Source organism: Delphinus delphis, chromosome 8, assembly GCF_949987515.2.
Source record: "Delphinus delphis chromosome 8, mDelDel1.2, whole genome shotgun sequence".
NCBI lineage: Eukaryota > Metazoa > Chordata > Mammalia > Artiodactyla > Delphinidae > Delphinus > Delphinus delphis.
Genome location: NC_082690.1, coordinates 88,295,799 through 88,315,027, shown reverse-complemented (window position 1 = coordinate 88,315,027; position 19,229 = coordinate 88,295,799). Strand labels below are relative to the sequence as shown.

At 50.0% G+C, this 19,229-nt stretch overlaps 1 protein-coding gene across 1 annotated transcript in view; it reads right to left on the bottom strand.

Annotated features, from left to right (window-relative positions):
• PRR5L (proline rich 5 like) overlaps positions 1–19,229 on the bottom strand; it is a 70,868-nt gene that overhangs the window by 8,017 nt on the left and 43,622 nt on the right. The window contains exons 6-10 of the mRNA XM_060017379.1: positions 14,972–15,029; positions 9,950–10,041; positions 8,731–8,913; positions 6,126–6,266; positions 1,813–1,939 (exon numbers count right to left, since the gene is read on the bottom strand). Coding sequence (XP_059873362.1) covers positions 1,813–1,939; positions 6,126–6,266; positions 8,731–8,913; positions 9,950–10,041; positions 14,972–15,029 — 601 coding nt within the window. The remainder of the gene's footprint in view (positions 1–1,812; positions 1,940–6,125; positions 6,267–8,730; positions 8,914–9,949; positions 10,042–14,971; positions 15,030–19,229) is intronic.

Here is a 19,229-nt window from a genome sequence, read left to right as displayed (position 1 = left end):
TCCTTTCCCATTTACTCAGCTAACTTATATTCATCCTCCAGGTCCCACTGCAGATACCACTTCCTCCAGGGAGTCCTCCCTGATTTCCCAGTCCCGGTGAAGTCCTCCTGCCGTGGGCCCTGGACTTCCCCACTCAGAGCACTCGTACACTGATGAGTCATCGTCTATTGCTTGTGACTTCCTCACCAGACCCTGCATCCCACAGGGCAGGGATGGGTCAGTTTTGTCACAGATAAACCTGCAGCACCTCACAAGGTGCCAGGGACAGGGTCTCAGTACACATTTGCTGAAACAATAATATAATAAAAAAATAATCAAAAGAAGGTCATTTCCTTCCCTCTCTGCCCCTACTGTGACAACGCCCCAGAGAAAAGGATTGTCCTTGGTATAAGAATAAAACCTCAGCCCTTTGGTTTATAATTTGATGAAAGTATGTTTTAGTCTTATTATAGCTGAAAAGTTGAAGGTATCCCTTCTTAGAGCAAGTCCTCACCGAACAAACTTCCAAATCTATTCTTGTTCCCGGCTCTAGGCCCAGAGGATGGTGGGGTCCGTGCCATGGCCTGGCTAACCCGCTGACATCTTGACACCTGCCCCAAAGACTCGGGGGGCCAGTTGCTGGGCCAAAGCCGGAAGGTGGCGCCCAGGCCTCCTCACGGGGAGGGCAGGGGACAGTTTTCCTTCAGCCGGGTGGAATGAGGGAGGGAGGCAGAGAAGGAGGGAGTGTGGAGGACCAGGCTCGGGCCAGCACCCTCGGATCTGTGGTGGCTGTGGTTATACTGGTGTCTCCAGAGAAGCATAAACGGGGCCTGAAAACTGTGGCCGGCCCTGCCTTTCTCTGCAGTCCTGAGGCCCAGGAAGGGGTGGGAAGCCTGCTGGAGGCTGCTCCTCCCCCTTTTTCTTTGAAGCTCAGCTAGGTCTCCATGCAAGCAAGAAGAGGGGGCAAAAGGTTCCAAATTTGGGGAATCCCTTTCCGCCTCTGCACCTGTCTGTGGGTGCTGGTCACCCCAGCCCCAGGTACAGACGCCGCCCATCCGTCTAACAAATATAGTTTTTTGAGTGCCTACTGTGTGTCAGGCACCATCCTGGATGCTGGAGATAGAACCACAAACCCGAAGTTCATGCATTTGGGGGATTTTCATTTCAGAGGGGAACTGAGCCATATCTTTTATGATATTCTGTAGCTATTTTCCCATCTAGGCCGTGGTCTCCCTGAGAGAAGGAACAGACCCAATTCATCTCTAGATTCGCCAGGGTGACTAGTACAGAGCCTGAATGCTAGCTTTACAGCCACTGAAAAAGGCCACAACGGGATCTGTCCCCCAGTCCAGGAGCCCCTGTCCTTGGCGTGAAGGCCCCGGTGGTAACTATAGAAATGTAGTGGGCAGCCAGCAGCTGTACCTCCAGCCACACACACAATGAGCTGGCTTCACATTCTGAGCTGCTTTCAAAGGGAAATTCATCACTGGTGGTTTTTCCACTCATGGGGGGATGGGGTGCAGTAAGGCTGTTTCTGGTATGAGATACAGGAAAATTAACATCGCAAACACCGAAAAAGATCAAAGCCACCGATCAAAGATGCGGATCAAACGAGCGCCGCCACGGAGGTACGGTAACAGCGCCTTGGGAGGAATTGCCAAGAGGGGAGGTTACCGAGACACAGGCCAGCGGGAAACATGAGCGATGGACATGCAGAGATTTGCACGACCCACATGGGAAGCAAAGGGCTTGGGGTATAATCGGGGCTCAGTAAAACACAGCTGGTATCATTGCCACGGAGGCTCCTGGCAGCTTGAGAGCCGTGCCCCTTACCCAGTGTGTACGTGGGGCCTGAGACGCTGCGGTCCTCGCTGATGCCGAGGAAAGGAGAAACGACCTGCTTCACCAGCTCCTCCAGCTGCAAATAACCCTCGCTTGGGCCTGTGGGCTCGTGGACACTCTGGAAATAAACACCCAAGAGAGACAAAGGTCAGTCAAAGTCCAACTGCCCTCCTACTATATTCAAGGCAGGCCGCATCCTTGTGGCTGAAAGGAAGGACAGCCAGGACTGAAGCCTCAGGCCCTTGTCATGGGGGGCGGTCATCGGCACCGCGCACGGAGAGCACCGTGGCCTCTGCGGTTGGATCCCACCCCGATGCGGGGCCCGTGGGAACTGTCCCCACCCCAGCTCCAGGGCTGAGGTCTGAGCGGTTCCAACCGTAGCACTCTCACCCGCACTGTCACAATGACTGTTTCACACCTGGCACACAGGCGCTTTATATAAGCACTTCACGTGTATCAGAGCACAGAGGCCTCCCAACAGCCCTCATCATCTGCCTTATACACATGAGGAAAGTAAGACCCAGAAAGCTCATGTAACTTGCCCAGGGAGACACAGCTGGACAGCGGCAAAAACCTGGGACCGGAACACAAGCTGTCTGGCTCCAAGCCCGTCTTACTGCCCCTTGTTAATTAGCTCGAAAAGAAAGGGGAACAGAATTTGGAGAAGTCCAGAACAGTAGAAGAAAGGGGGTGTCACTGTGGAACTAGACACACATTTAGCACCAAGATGAAGGATCAGTTCAAAAGCCCAGCGCGACAGGAGTCCTCAGAGCTGAAAGGAGCCAGAAGGTCACCAAGGTTTTCTAGAAAACCAGCAGACTCCAAGGGAATTCAGTTTCTCACTGGAAAGCCCTGGAAGCCAGGTGGTCATGCTGAGGGGCTGCAGGGGAGCAGAGACAAGGCTCTGCGGGGGCTTTGCTCAGCCCAAAGGGTGGTCCCATCGAATTCTCAACGCGGAATAGATTTTATGTCACCCTCACTTGAAAAGTGAAAACTCTCCACTGCACTGGAGTTTTGGAGGCTGGGCCATGAAGGGGGAAGGGCCAGTCCTACAGGCTGGAGATCGCTGGGTGAGGTGTAAGAAGCCCCCAAGGAAACTGGCTGACGTGGTCCCTCGTCAGCTCCATCACCGTGCGAAGGAGGTGGCTGGGGGCAGTGGGAGGGAGGGGGAAGCTTAAGGAAACACAGAGGAGGCTGAGGAGGGGCTGTGATGCAGAAGACTTGGGAGTTAGGGCTGGGAAGGGCCTGGAAAAGAAATGAAGAGAAAATGCAAGTGGGGCTGCCTGGCGCTTGAAGTGGGTGATGATGGGGAGACAACTTGGTGGTTTTTCACGCCCCCAGGTTCCAATACTGCTTAGCAGGAGCTGAAGCATTGGGAAAGGCCAGCAGTAGAAATAAGATGTTTCACACACAAATCTGCCCAAATGGAAAGGGATCCTCCAGGCAACAGAAGGGCGCAGGGAGCCTTATTCATGCTCCCAGAGACCCAACCCCGGCCTCAAAAGTGGACCAGTTTCAGCCCCAAAACCACCTTGGTTGGGTTTCAGAGCTGAGGAAACTTTTTTTTCTCATTTTTTTAATGCCTTGATATTTCTCATCTAAGCCTCTCCTCCTCTACAATTCCTAAGCACTAAACAGAGAGGGATGACAGAATAAGGAAAAGAGGAAGGAGGTGGGAAGAAAATGCTTAACTAACAAACGCACTGATCCGGAGCTGGATGGTTCTCTCCCTGGGCTGAGAACTTGACTCGCACACAGCCCTCTAGGAGGGAGCTGCCCTCAGCCCTTGGCCTGGCTGCTGGACGGGCTACGTATCTGCAAGGCCCAGTGCAAGAGGAAAACGTGGGGTTCCTGGTTCAAAACTTGTTAAAGAGTTTCCCGATGGCGACAGGAGACAATTAAACCAAGCACGGGGCCCTGCTGAGACTGGGGGCCCTGGGGGCTGGCCCGGCAGGGAGCACTCCTGCTCGGCTTGGCAGGTTCCCTAGGAAGGGACCATTCTAGGATGGTCTCAGACCTGTCTGCCACTGCCAGGGGGAACCGGATCTCCACAGTGGTCAAGATCTCTGGCTCAGCCTCTTCCTGGACAGCCTAAGGACAGGAGTTCATGGCCCACAGGAGTTTGAACCCCTTGTATATTCTGGGGAGGGAGGGGTTTGTTCAGGGACATTTTGGAAGAGCACTGGGAAAGGGAGAGATGGCCTGAGAAATGGCTCTTTTCTCCATATGAGTTAGGCAGGGAAAAACCAGCCCCAGATCTCATGGCGCTGTGGGAAGTAGGGGCCCAGGGAGAGAGCAGAGCAATTCTAACTACTGGGGCCTAAATTTCCTGGAGCAGGAATGGTCCCAGGGTAGTACAACATGCACGCTCCATTCAGATCCAGAAGCTGCCGCCCCTGCCACCCAAGGAGCTGGACCTGGACTGGGGAGAAACCTGCCGTGGTCACTGTCACACCCCCGCCTCTGGCTTCCTGGCTCCCAGAGTGTAGAAGAACGTGGACCAGGGAACCAGTCCCAGGAGGCCCTCGGGGAAATGAGGCCAAATGTCCTGTGTTAAAGAGACCACCTCAGAAGCTCATGGGGCGTCTCCAAGTACCCTGGGAGGCTGCGGGAGGGGAGGCAGTGGTAGCCGGGAGAGGCTAGGTGGGAAGGTAGAAAGAGCGAGAGCTGAGGAATGGGTGACAAGTCCAGCTCTCTCACAAATCAGCACGTGACCTTGAGTTAGTTTGCCAACCTCTCTGAACCTCCATCTCATCTGTGAAATGGGAAAACAGAGACTGTTTCCTTGCCCGACTTCCCACAATATAAATGGAAATGGAAGTGTGGAAGCTCAACTTTCCTTTCCTAATCTTCCTCTCCGAATCCCAGAGGCCTCCTTTTCTAGACTCCTTCTTCAGGACCCAAGCCCTATTTTATGCTTCATAGACCTGAGCTGCATACGCATGCTTTCCTATCCCCATTCCTTCTCCTTCCTTTTCATAAAAATACTTGACCTGGTATTCTAGCCAATGACACCCCCTCTTGTTCTGTTAGGGAACCCTTCCTCCTCTCTGACCTCAGGAAAGGGGGAGAAGGCCCAGAAGGATGGCCCAGCTAGAGAACGGGAAGAAAACAGCAGCTGGTGGGGAGGGAGCGATCAGGGGTTCCACACCTGACGTTCCACCCCTACCGAGACGGCAGCCAGGGAACCTCACCAGCCTGACCAAGAATGAAACTGTCTTCCCTGAGGACGGGCTCAGAGCTGAGGCTGCAGCATCTGAACTTGGTACAGAGGTCAGAGAGGCATAGCAGCCGCATTTTTGGGGATGTCCTTAGGCCACAAGCCTTGTTTCTTGGAACTGTGCACCCCTATCCACAGAACCGGGCTCACGGAGGCCATGTTTATTCTATGTGATCCTATTCAAGGTCCTAGCCGATTGCGCAAAGGGGAGTCACGTAGCCCGAGCTGGGCCAATCAGTCTTTCCCCTGAGCGTACATGGTTCTAAATCTTACTACCTCGTGCTGCGGGACCTCAGGCAAACACATAAACTTCCTGGGTTTCGGTCTCCTCGTCTGTAAGATGGCACTAACAACAGTGTCCAGCTCATAAGGTTTGGATTATCTGATTCAGAAAGCAACACGCTTTAAGTCCTTGGCCCATGCCTGGCAGATATCTGGGAACCAACCAGGGTTAGCTCATCTTCCTATCGTTGATCTAGAATTGGGATTAAGAGATGCTGGCAGCCACCTGGGTCATCTCTTGGTGGAAACATGCAAGCTGTGGGATGCCACGTTTGTCGGCGCAAACCGAAGCACTGACTGCAACTCTGCAGAGAGAGAGAGAGAGAGAGAGAGAGACCAAGTCCAAGAAGGCCAGGAGAGGCAGGGTCTGAGAGAAGCCAGGTGGACCAGATACGAGTAGAGACCAGTAAGTGGAGAGAGGCTGGCAGCTTTGTGGCCTGACGTGGTCTCACTTGTGGCTGTAGCCCCTGAGGACCTTTCCTGTGGGTTCCTGGTCTGGCTTGAGCTGGGATGAAGTGGGTTCTGGTCGTAACTTACAACACGAGGCTCCCTGACATGACAGGATGGGGGAGAAGGGTGTCCACTCCCTGAAGGACGGGGCAGTGTTCCTCTGGCTTCCCCCCGGATCCCAGCACCCAGCACAGCACCAGGGACCTTGACGGTGCACAGTGGACACACAGCAAATGGACAAATGAACTGGAACGTGACCGATGACACTAAAGGACACTAAACTGAGCCAGGGTGCTCTGGCCACAGGGCCCTTTCCCCCTCAACCTGCGGTGATGTCTCCGCCCAGCCTCACCTGCAGGATGAGCAACATCTGGACGATGGACGAGGGCAGCTGGGGCTGGGCCAGCAGCAGCAAGTCATCCAGCTTCACCTTCAGCAGGACCAGGTCGCGGAAGCCCAGCAGGGAGATCTGGCGGATGGTCAGCTCCTGGCCCTGGCAGGAGAGAAGAAGCAGCAGCGTCGGGAGGTGAGAGCTGGCGGGATCTGCCACCCACCACGTGGGGGCCAGCAAAACAAATGGATGGTCGGGGGGAACGAGGTGTCTGCAAGGCCCAGGGGGCTGTCAAACAGTCACAGACTTGGCCCCCGTCCTTCAGAACAAAAGCTTCATTTACGATAAGGTGTGACTCGCTGATTCGAAAAGATCCATGCACCCCAATGTTCATAGCAGCACTATTTACAATAGCCAAGATGTGAACACAACCTATATGCCATAGGCAGATCGCTGGATAAAGAAGGTGTGGTGTGTGTATATAAATACACACACACACACACGCACGCACACGCACACACACAAAGGAATACTACTCAGCCATAAAAAGGAATGAAATTTTGCCATTTGTAACAACATGGATGAAACTGAAGGGTATTACGCTTAGTGAAATAAGTCAGACAGAGAAAGACAAATGTTGTACCTTATCACTTATATGTGGAATCTAAAAAATAAAACAAACTAATGAATATAGCAAAACAGAAACGGACTCATAGATACAGAGAACAAAGTAGTGGTTACCAGTGGGGAGAGGGAAGAGGGCAGGGGTAACACAGGGGTAGGGGATGAAGAGGTACAAACTACTAGGTATAAAATAAATAAGATACAAGGATATATTGTACAGCACAGGGAATATAGCCAATATTTTATAATAACTTTAAATGGAGTATAATCTGTAAAAACATGGAATCACTATGCTGTACAACATTGTAAACTAATATTGTAAATCAATTATACTTCAGATAAGGTGCGACTCAACCTGCCTAGATGACCCGAAGGTGATACAAGACACGTACAGTGGGGGCCATGGTGTGCTAGTGGTCAGAAAGGAGGAAGATGAGGAGAAACCAGACGGAAGGTCAACAGCGCCTCCCTACAGGCAAGGCTGCTTCCTCAGCTTCACCCATTCAATACCTGCTCACCTATCATGTGCCAGGCAAAGAAGGAAACACAGGACCTGTTAGACTCTTCTGCAAATGCAAGAAACACAGGAAGAAAAATCACTGGGAAAGGAGAAGAAAGGGACTTGTTCAACCATGTAGGCTGGGGGCAGAGGATGAAAACAGTAAGTAATGATCATAAGAGCTGTGACCCTTCCTAAGCTCTGACCATGTGCTAGGCTTGATTCTCAATATCCTAGATGTAAATGGCACATTTAATCCTCACGACCACCTCTGAGATAGATACTACTCTAAAACCTGCTCCACAGATGAAAAACCCTACACCCAGAGTGACAGCAATTTACCCAAGATAGAGCTGGATCTGAAACCTAAACTATTTGATTTTAGAGCTCCTAAAGTTTCCCAAAACAGAAAGGGAAAGGAGGGCCCATTTCCTGGACTCTCCTCTGCACATATACATAGAGCGCACAACAAAAATCACCTTGGTAGAGGTGAGGTATCACTAGGGTATCCTCCCAAAGACGACATAGCTTCCCATCCCTCAAGTTGACCAAGGTTTAAGGAAGTTTTGCACTTCCTGCAACTCCTTAGGGTTTTACAGAAACATGGGCAAGAGAGGTTTTGCCATCCCCACATCCCCCTACCCTCCAGTCCCAAGAGATACACGCCACCCATGCTTCACAGGCTCAGCTTAACCACTCCTGGATTGCCTTCCCCAACCACCTCCAATGACAGCAGTCCCCCCACTTTCCTCAAGGTCCTACAGTTTCTATTCTTTGCACCACATCCCAGCACTCGGCATTGACTTTCTATCTCATAGGTATCTGTACCCTCGCTTCATCGCCAGGACTCCTTTCACTTTACAAGACAGAAAAAGGCAAGCAAAGTTCCACACCCTTGAACACAGTGGGCATGCAAACACATCGTCCAGTGAGGAAGCAGGTCTCACACAGACACTTACACAGCGAGAAGGACCTAGCTGGACAAACAGACACCTCTGGGGGTGTCACTACCAGTGGTAAGAGTCCCTAACTCAGGGGTTCTCAGAGTGGGGTGTCTGGACCAGCAGTAGCACTTGGGAAATTGTGTGGGGGAGGGGCAGACAGGGGCAAGAGCAACCCTTGCTAGATCTTAGAATTTTTCAAGAGAAGCAGGACAGTACCATCCTCAGACTCATGCAGCTGGGCTCCTGCCTGGATCTGAGGCTAAGAGGGCCCCTCTTGGGCCTCCAATGACTGCACGGGGCCAGGCCCGCTCAGATCCCTCCCCCCCATTCTAAATCCATCCGGGTATCCGCACCTTGGAGTTCCCTGCCCAAATGGTCCTAAGGGGGACCTAGGTCTACACCCCCTCTCCAGTAGGACTGCCAAATAAAGCAGAGGCTGTCCAGTTAAATTTGAATCGTTTTTTAGCATAAGTATATCCCAAATACTGCATTATTCATTGTTTATCTGAAATTTAACTCAGCATCCTGTATTTTGATTTGCGAAATCTGCCAACCCTACCTCCCTGGTGTGTCTTCTTAAGACCCACTGTTGGCCGAAGAGTGAGTATTGCAGAGAAGGGAGAAGTCTGTGGACACAGGGAGTGAACCATCCACATAAATGCTTCAAATCCTCTCGCAGGGGTGCAGGGTGGAGCTGAGGATGAGACGAAAAGAGCAGTGCGCTGCAGGCCAGACACTTCTCCTGGAATCGTTAGGGGCAAACCTGAATTGGAGATGGACTCTGAAGGCATAACCTCCCAATTTTTAAATATTTGACATGTATTTAAAAGAATTCCAACTTCCTTGAAAACACCACTCAGAGCAAACAAAGCACGTGGGCCCTTACCTCTGGTCCAAGGTAATTCCTACCTTTGCTAATGGCTGCATGGTTGCAGCGCCCACGCCTGCACTTCAACAATAGATATAATGTCTTAACTGCAGTGGGAGGTGCGCTCATGAGCACATAGCAGCATAAGCGTGTGACAGAGACATACGTTTTGGAGAGGAATATTTATTGGTCAGTTTGCCTGAGGGGCTGTCCATTCTGACCCAGCACTGACCAGTCCTGCTATTAGCCACTTCAGGAAGGTAGAGGGAAACCAACGCATGTGGTAGAATGAACTGAGCTCACAGAATAAGAAGCATAAGACATGCTACTCAGTTTTACTCTAAATTCCTCATTCTGCAGGAGATGAAACAGAGCTGTGCCTAGAAACAGGAAATGAGTTTGCCCAAACCCAGCTACTGATTCTAGGTCCCCAGTTCTTTCTGCAACATCATGGGCCTTCTCGTACTCAGGAATCCCTTACAAGGGGCGAGGAACATTGTCCCTTTCCCACAATTTGGGAGCCACAGAAAACGTGCCAGAAAATTGTGCTTCAAAGAAGAGGGTGGAGAAAAGAAAGAAAAGGAAAGAAAAAGTCTCCTTGCCCCACCTTCCCTACTTCTGGAAAGTAAGAAGAAACAACCCACTCCAAGAATATACAGACATACTCGAAACCAAGAGGGAAGAGAGCGCCTACAAATTGCTAGGTCTGCAGGCACTGCTCGTTGCTTGAGGTTAGATGCTGACTATAGAACAGAGTGGCCTTCCAAGGATGTCCGAGGTCCTGAGCCGGCTCAGGCAGCGCCCAATCCCCTGGTTTTCCCCCATTCACTGGCAGGCCCCAGGGGGCAAAGGCCAAGGAATAAGACAGGCTGCCCAGACCGGCAGGAGGATGTTCCCCAGTAAGACTGACCTGAACTGGATAGAATATTGCCTGCAGGGTGGGGAGCGTCTCAGTGAAGAAGTGGTCCCAGACGTCAGCCAGAACCTCCATGCGATTTTCACCTACATGAGGGCGAGAAGACGGGAGGGGAGGAAGAAAGAAAAGACCTTGGTCATTACTTGCAGGAGAGGCCAGGAGACAGTTCCACGTCAGACAGAGCATGGCATGGTCGTGAGAGGAAGCTCATTACCTACTTTTGATCCACAAGTGTTACTACAGTAAACATGGGATTGGATGGGAAAACTCGACCGAAAATATGCCTTCTCTCCCTTAATCCAGAAAAGGGAGCTGAATTTTGAAAAGCACGCCATAACTGCTATCGTCACGAGAATGGTTACAACATTATCAGGCCCTGTGCTAGATTATTTATCTATAAGCTATCTCACGAGTAGACGCTATTACCCCACTTTACAGCTCAGACAGGCCAGGTATCTGGGCTCAAAGTCACACAGGTAGAAGGCCAAGCTGGGATTCCAGAACCCGTGCTCTTGCCCGTACAATCCAGAAAGATCATGTGCACAGTTATAAATTATTTTGTTTTTCATAATCACTAAGACACTGGCTTTTCAGTCTAGATTTGAGCTGTCACTTGAGAGAGATGGAAAGAGGGCGTAGAAACTATCGCCTCCACCCACTGTAACCGGCAGGGCATTACTCTCTGAACAGTCACCTGCAAAACGCGGGACCCACCTCCTGACGCTATGCCTACCTCATCCCCCGGATCAGGAAGCCCAAGCCCTGGCCAAGCGCCACCCCCAGGCTAGATGGACATAGGTCACCCAACGCCACCGGAAGGCTGCTCGAGGGACTTTGCACCTGCAGGAAAGGCGGGCACTGGCAGAGCAGAGCCTGCACGGTGCCTGCTGTTTAATGACCTAGATAACAGAGCTGACTGGGCACTATCTCTGCTCAGCTGAGGCAGGGAAACTGGGTCAGCCAAGATTAGACCCTGAGAGATGCGTCTGGCAATGCACGGCGAGTTCCACTGAGCCGATCTTGAAAGAGTCATTTAGTGTTGTCCATCTATTAATTTAACGGACAACAAAAGCAGTGGCTGGCAGAGAAAACAGAACGAGGGCGTGACTAGTAGCTAGCAGGGCCAAAGCTGTGCAGATTTTGAAAGGTCAGAGTGAAATACACTGGAGAGAAATGCAAAACCCTCTCCTTTCCCCCACCGTGTGCTAATTACACGTTGTTGGAATCGCTCATTTACTTCTCTCTGTCTCCTCCACTAGAATGGGAGTGAAGGCCCCGGCCCTGTCTGTGCTGCTCACCATTCTATTTCTAGCACTTAGCCAGACACATCAGTAAATCAATGTTTGGAAATCTTTAAATGAATGAATGGCAAGTACCGAGTGCATAGGTTTTTGCAGATACTAGGGCTGGTGAGTGGAAGGAGGTTACCTTTTAACCCAAATATGGGACAGGACAGAGCAGGACTTAATAGCTATAGCTCCAACACTTTCCTTTGCTCTTAGATAAAGAAACCACAGCATAGGCAATCTGGCTGGGGAGAGTCTGCTTCCTTCTTCTGTGTCTCCATCCTCTTCTGTATTCCCCTTGTATGCGACTTTTGTTTCAGCCCCTCGTGCTCACCATGCCCCCTCCATGCCACAGGGCCTTTGCACGTTCTACTTCCTTTGGCTAGACTGTTCTCGCTCTCCTCTCTTTGCCTAACGTACATCCGTTTATCTTAATATTTTCAACTCCAGCATTACTTCCACAAGAAAGTCTCCCCCACTGGCCAAATCCCCCTATTATGGATTGTATTCTTAGTACTTGTCCCAGTTGGGGTTTTATATCTGATGGTGATTTGATTAATACCTGTCTCCACTACCAGGTAGTGAGGGCCTCGAGGACCTGAAATCCTATGAAGTTTTGTTCACCACTGTGTCCCTAGCACCTAGCAAAATACCTGGTAAACAGTAGATAATCAAGGACTTCCCTGGTGGCACAGTGGTTAAGAATCCGCCTGCCAATGCAGGGTATATGGGTTCGAGCCCTGGTCCAGGAAGATCTCACATGCCATGGAGCAACTTAACCCATGCGCCACAACTACTGAGCCTGCACTCTCGAGCCAGCGAGCCACAACTACTGAGCCCGTGTGCCACAACTACTGAAGCCTGTGCGCCTAGACCCCATGCTCTGCAACAAGAGAAGCCACTGCAATGAGAAGCCCACGCACCACAACAAAGAGTAGCCCCCGCTCGCCGCAACTAGAGAAAGCCCGCGCACAGCGACGAAGACCCAACGCAGCCAAAAAAAAAAAAAAAAAGTAGATAATCAATAAATGTTTGAATGAATGTATCAATCACCATTCTCTTTTCAAAGGTAGGCTAGTTCACTGCAGGGAAGAGGTCAGGAAGTCAAGAGGATGGTCTGAAATGTTAGGGCATCCTGGTGCCTAAAACCAAGGTGAATTCCAACACCTGGAGAGTGTATCTCAAAGGAGAAAAGGCTATGCCAGCTCCTTTATTGATGGCCCTTATCCTAAGTCTTCCATCAGAAAGACAAGCAGAGGCCCTCCCGACTGGAAGGAAGTGACAGAGAAGCCTGCTGTTCAGTGCTGGTGCCTACTTACTCCCCTTCACCTCCAAGATGGAATACTCATCAGCAATGAAGTCATCCTTCAACCTGGCAGCAGGAAGGCGCCTCTCCTGGGAACCTGCTGCAAATCTCAGAGAGGAGTGAAGGTTTTGGAAAGTGTTCAGAGAAGAACATCAGAGAGACACAGGCTAACAAAACAGGGTAGCCCTGGGAAGAAAGACTTAAAGGAAGGAGGTGACCCCATCTCCAAGAGCAGCCCACAAGTCAAGGCCTTAGCCCCCTGCAAAGATGAAATGGGTTTGGATGGGAGGTTCTAGATGACTGTCCTATAAAAACTGTCCTCTAGTTGCCATAGAAGTTTAGATCACCAGAGGTATAGAAGAGGTATGAGAAACTTCTTTAAAGCCAAGGTCACTAAAGCTCTAGAAAAGATTATGGAAAGTAACAAGGCATATTCTGTCCACGAAAGAGTACCACATAATGAGGGGTTACCTCTGTCCCTTCCGCAGCTGTCAGGTAGAGTGGATGTGTACAAGCCAGGTCAATAAAGTAAAGGTTGTTCAGTGATAAGATGGATCAAAACTCTATTTTATAGCAAAAGAATCCTTTTATCCAAATAAAATCTTTCTTGGAGTTGTAACACACAAAATGAAAAAGTAGAGATGTTCTGGTTAAAGATGTGAAAGACCCTTATAGGTTCCCACCTGCCCCTTCACTGTGCAGAAAGAACCTTGCCACCCAGACCCCAGGACAAGAAGGGACCCAGCAAGAATATCCCGGCCCACTGCTCTCTAGTCGTGCTTTGGGGCAGAAACACAGAAACTTGGATGCCCTTTGTTTATCCCGTCTAGCTCTGTGCCTGAGTTTTCACTCTGAACGTAGCTATGTTAAGTGTCACTTGGATGACACACAGTCAACTTTCCCTTTTAAGGGTCCTTGACACTCTGGTTTTGCTCAGCATCTCTTTCATAATGCTGGCCTTCCGCATTTCCAGGAGCACGGAATAACTCCAAACGACTTACTACCGGGCAGGCAGCCACCTTTCATACTGGTGTACTAGCCTAACTCCAACACGCAAAAGGGCCACGAAGCTCTTGTCAAAGCCGGTCACTCAAAAATAAGGCCTCGGGTTACTGGGTATCTCTAAGGTTGAAAAAAATCTCAGCGTAGTTGCATTGGAGGGAAACAAGGCTGCAGGCTCAGTCAGTTCTTGAATAGACAGAGGTTAATTTCAAACCTCTCATTTTCCAAAGGTTTGGTGAGCACTCACTGTGTGCTGGGCACTGGGACCTTGCAGTGTCAATTTCTCATGTTTCTTCCTACTTTGTCTTTCTAGGAGACACTTCACTGGACACAAGTGTCTCTCCCAGGGAAGGGGAAGAAAAAAGGAATGATCTACTGCCTGATAAGTCTGAATCTAGAAGTAAACTTGACCTACAGATGGAGGTCTCTAGGCTGGAATAGGAAAAAAAAAAAAAAAGAAGGAACCAGTTTGCTTACCTACTATGTGCCAGGTATGGAGCTATGCCAGTTATACTTCTTATACTCCCTACGATCCCTAGTCCCATTTTATCATTTTAAAAATTATTTTAAAAAACCAAGGCTCAAAGAAACGAGAAACTTGCCAAAAGTTACCCAAGAAGTAGGTGGTGAGCTGCGTCAGGATCCACATCGGTGGGAGCTGAGATTAGCCGTTGGTGGAGCCATGGGGTCGGTCGACTCTTGCCTTTGACTGCCTCCCAGATCCATTCAGTGCCTTTCTACCCTGTCAGCTTGACTCTAACAATTTTTTTTTTTTTTTTTGCGGTACGCGGGCCTCTCACTGCTGTGGCCTCTCCCGTTGCAGAGCACAGGCTCCGGACGCGCAGGCTCAGTAGCCATGGCTCACGGGCCCAGCCGCTCCGCGGCATGTGGGATCCTCTCGGACCGGGGCACGAACCCGCGTCCCCTGCATCGGCAGGCGGACTCTCAACCACTGCGCCACCAGGGAAGCCCTTTTCTTTGTTTAGTAAATCACCCCCCATTGAGTAGGTGCCTGCTTAGCCTCCTGTCCCTCAAGTGGGTTGGCCTCCTGACATGCACCACCTCAATAAACAGTATTATACAAAGGCCAATAGGAAATAGCCTGGATCAAACCAGAGGGAACAGCGTGGCAGGATCTGCAGTATAAGTTGTCCCTTCAAAGGAGACCACCAGCATGCATCCCATGAAAACCCCCCTTAACGGGGGTCTCCAAAGAGGCCACCCTAATTCCCCCTCAGTTCCCAAAACACAGTCTGACTTGCATTGCCGGGAGTGGCGAACTCGGGCGGAAATGCTGCCCCCTAGCTGGAGAAGGGACGGCCGGGGTGAGGCACGCGCCTCTCTTGGACAGAAGCGTTCCAGCTATCCGAGCATCAAAGGCTGAGTCAGGGGCCCGCTGGACGGGGGCCGCCTTGTACTTGCCTTCACACAGCTTAATCTTCTCCTCCACAAACAGCAGTCCTTTTGCTAGAAGCTGGTTCTGCCGAAAGAGAACAAAGGACACAAGAGTTGGGCTACTTCACCGCGTGACAAACCCAGATCCACTCCCAGTGGGCGAGGGCACAGGGTTCCAGGCACTCGGGCGCTGCTCAAGCCTCCAGGCTGAAAAAGCCTTCTATCCTCTAGGAAGGCCGAGGCTTCCGGAGGCATCAGTGAGACAGCCCAAAGCAAAGGAAGGAGACGAGAGCCAAACCCAAGTGCCATCCCCGTCCCTCCGACCAGGGAATGGGCTGCCCCAAGCTTGGCTGAATTCTCTGGAAGGACTAGGGCAGACACCCAATGTCCTTCAAGCCCTTCAAGTAAAACTCAGAAAAGGGAGCACGGAGGCAATGGGAAATCATGCAGAAATAATGGATTTGTTTTATAAAAATGATTTTTTATAAAAATGCTAAATCTCTCACGCTAGCATGAAAGAGACTGCCCACAAGATTTTAAGCAGCAGTGAGTGTGGGTCCGTCAATGAGTGTGTGCGTGGGAAAGTTGTGGAAAGAGGAAGTCCCTTTGCAATTACAACTAACAATTGCTGAGTGTTTTGCACGTATCAGAGCGTTTATATTCTTCAGCTCATCTAATTCTGACCCTTCCAACAGTCCGGTCAAGTTGGTGCCATTACCCTGACTTCACTGATGGTCGGGGGAGAGGCTGGAGCACAGGACGCAGAGCTGGTCTTCCTATCTGCACAAGCCATGTTCTGCCCACTCTGCTTTGCTGCCTTCCAGCAAGTCTTCCCACCCAGACCCCTCCTTCCCTCAGAAGGCTACAGCTGGTCCCACATGACGCGGGCAGCCCCTCCAAAGGTCACAGAAGCTCAGAGAGTAAGAATGCCTCCCCACTCACCACACATCTTTAGATTAGCAGAGGCCTATGCTTATAGGGTAGGGGGTACACAGTGGTATATATCCTACCCCAAACCTAATGCGTTTCTTAGTACTCTCCTTTATAAAACCCTAAACCCTGTTACGGTGATGATGAGAGCATACATGGCAGAGAAGAAAGAACCTGGACATCAGACAGGGGTTCAAGTCCCAGCTCAGCGACTTTCTAGCTGTGTGACCTTGGACTTCATTTCCCTGAGTCTTGAGTCCCTCATCTACAACACGGCGTCACAACAGCAATTATCATAAAGTTCTTATAATAATTAACCATTATAAATACACACACACACACACAAAAACACACACGGTGTTTTATGTTCCCAGTAATCAGTGGAATTGGGTAGTGATGACAAGAGTTGCTCCTTTAGCCCAGCTACCTTCACAAAAGGAGTGGGAGGTAAAGAGAGTCAGTAATGAATGGACTTACATCAAATATATTAAAGTATTTGATCAAAGGTACTATCACATTCCTGTGACTAATACATATACACCAGAGTTTATAGATCCTATGAAAATTCACAAGCTATAACCTAATTTAAAAAGAAATTGGCCACCCTTCAGTTTCAAGATGGAACCCCAAGTCAAAGTTAGAGTGACATCCTATAGGGGTCTACCAACTCTGTTAAAGGAAAAAAAAAAAAATCAATTCCTTTACTAGGAATCATGGAACAGACAGGTACTTAAGGTGAAACTCTGTGTTCTCTACCTTCTAGCCAAGCACACGAATCCCAGCAACAAGAAAACACCACAGCACCAAACTGAAACGATCCAAGTCAGGACTTTGTGCCACCGAGCTGGGCAGGAATGGACGGTGGAGGTGTTTCCAGATGGCAGTCACTCCCCCTGAATGGTTCTGAGCAAAGATCCCAATTGAGGTCTGAAGTGTCTGCCCGGGTCCCTTCCACTGGACGAGGGCCTCAGGGAGTCCCCTTGGCACTCCGTGCAAGGACTCCTCATGCATTGTTCTCTGTCCCCGCCTCTACTGCCAACACGGACACCTCAGCCTTCTTCCAGAACACCTACAAACCCTCCTTAATTTCATGTTTCTGAGATGCACCTACAAATGTAAGAGAGACTCCTCCCTACGACGCATAATTTTGTTCCATCATTGTAATTATCTACATTTTAAAGGTAGGGGGGGCTAACCAAGGCACTGAGAGAAATAAAAGCCTAGTCCAGGTTATATCATTAGTTAATAACGGAAATTAATTCAAACCCTATATCCTATGTGTTAGGATTTTAGGTCCTTAGGAGTGAGGACCACTTAATTTAGTCCCCCTGGCTCTGAGAACAGTGCCTAGATCATAGGAGAAGCTAATAAATATTGAGTATATATTGCCTGTTTTGATGTTACAGACCATTCTTTGGTTTTAAGAAATCAAGATAAGAGAATATTTGTAAGAGGAGAGACAGTGAGTCTCTGACAGGAGTGACAGGTCCTTAAAATTCTAACACCCCTATGCATTTGTACACCTTGCTCTTATTTTAAAAATGGTATTTATTTTCATTTGATAAAAACTACTTTGCATCTTATGACATAAACTTTAAAAAGTGGCCTAGGTTCTCCTTCCTCCTCTTTTCTATGTCTTCCCCCTTCAAGGAGACATTTGGGGCAAAAAAAGAAATTTTTTTCAAGGAGAAGAAGTTATTTGTGTACTATGGAGAAATGGAAAACATTCATTTTAAAATTTCTCATGATACACGGCATAGAAATTCTGTAGCTTAGACCAAAATAACAGTAACAAAAACTTAAAAGGGGCCTTAAAAATCATCTAGTCATTCTCCCCTCTCCCCAGCCCGGTGGTCCAAATCAACAGGTCACATACAGTTTCCATAATTTTTAGGTGGACATATTTTCCAGGAAGCTAAAGCACCTTTCAAAAGCATCTTGAAAATGTTTATACCCCTACGCTTTGTAGATTTTGCTCTCATTTTACAGTTGAATAAACTGCAGCTAGAAGCACGGTCTCCATCTTTTATTTGGCATGTGCTAAGTGAGTTAGGATCTTCTGGGCCAGCCTGGCTCTAAGCCCCGCTTCCCTATCTCGCATGCTCGAACCATTTGAATCTAGCCTGCATCTTCAGCTTAGCTGATTGGCTTGGTGCCTGCCCTCCACCCCACCTGGGTCTCAAACTGAGCCAATCATTTTCTCCCCTGGGAATCTGTAGTCACACGGGCCCCCTATGCCCCCAAGGGCCCTGTAATCCTGAGGGCCCGGTGCTCTGAAGGGCCTCATGCTTGGGGTTTAATGCTCTGCAGGTGCATCTTCACTTCTTAATAGTCTTAGCTTTGAATCTGTGTTTTGTAAGTGAAGCCTGCTGGGGAAACGGAACACGGCGTAGGGGCCCAGCCTCAGCTCACTCATGGTCCTGCCTTCTACAGTCACCCCAGGAGGGATTATCAGGCCCCTGCTCCACACCCCCATTGCTGCTCTCCACCCTGCTGGCCTCCCCTGCCCTGCCCCACCACTGCCATCCTTCTATTCCCAAGGTGGTGACAGGGTTGCGTCGGCAGGGGCCCAGGCCCTGGTGCTCTGTGGCATCTTGGGGAGAGGCCTGGTGGCAGCCCCCCCTCCCTGCCCTGGGCTGGCAGAGCTCTGGCTTGAGTGCTGATGACTCAGCTGGGGGCCTCTCGACCACCCCTGAGCTATGTACCGAGAGCATGTACCGAGAACAAGGTTACAACCTCTTGGGGGCCCCCTGTCCATGACGCGTTGTGGCCACAGGTCCATGGGAAGGGGAGTACCTTCCTCACCCTGGTGGGAGCCACATTTGCATCCTGCACTGGGCCCTGCAAATTACGAAGCCCACCCTGTCTGCTGGTCACTTCACCTAAGGACACACCAACTGGACATCTGTGGGGCTTAAGGCTGCTGAGACCTAAAAGAAAGAAAGAAAAAAGAAAAGAAAACCAGCCTGGATTTAGACAGCTATCTTGCATTGTTTGTCTTTCGAAGTGTCTGTCCCCACTGGCCTCACCTGCCAGTATTCCCAGCCCCAGACAAATGCCTGACTGTAGAAGGTGCTGAGAAAATGTATGGGAACCGAGCTGGAGAAGATCCTGACTTTTCTCTTGTCCCACTCCCTGCCTGATGGTACCAACCGCATCACCTCCCCAGCCCAAAGGCTTCAAGCCAAAGAACATTACACGTTAACGTTACTCGTTAACGTAACTAGCTAACATTACTAGTTACATTCAATAGCAGCCACCTAGGAAATGTGCCCATTGTCACTTCATGCAGCCCCCATAAATGAACTTGGACGGGGAATACACAGCACTCTAAGGAAGTGGCAGAGGATCCGGA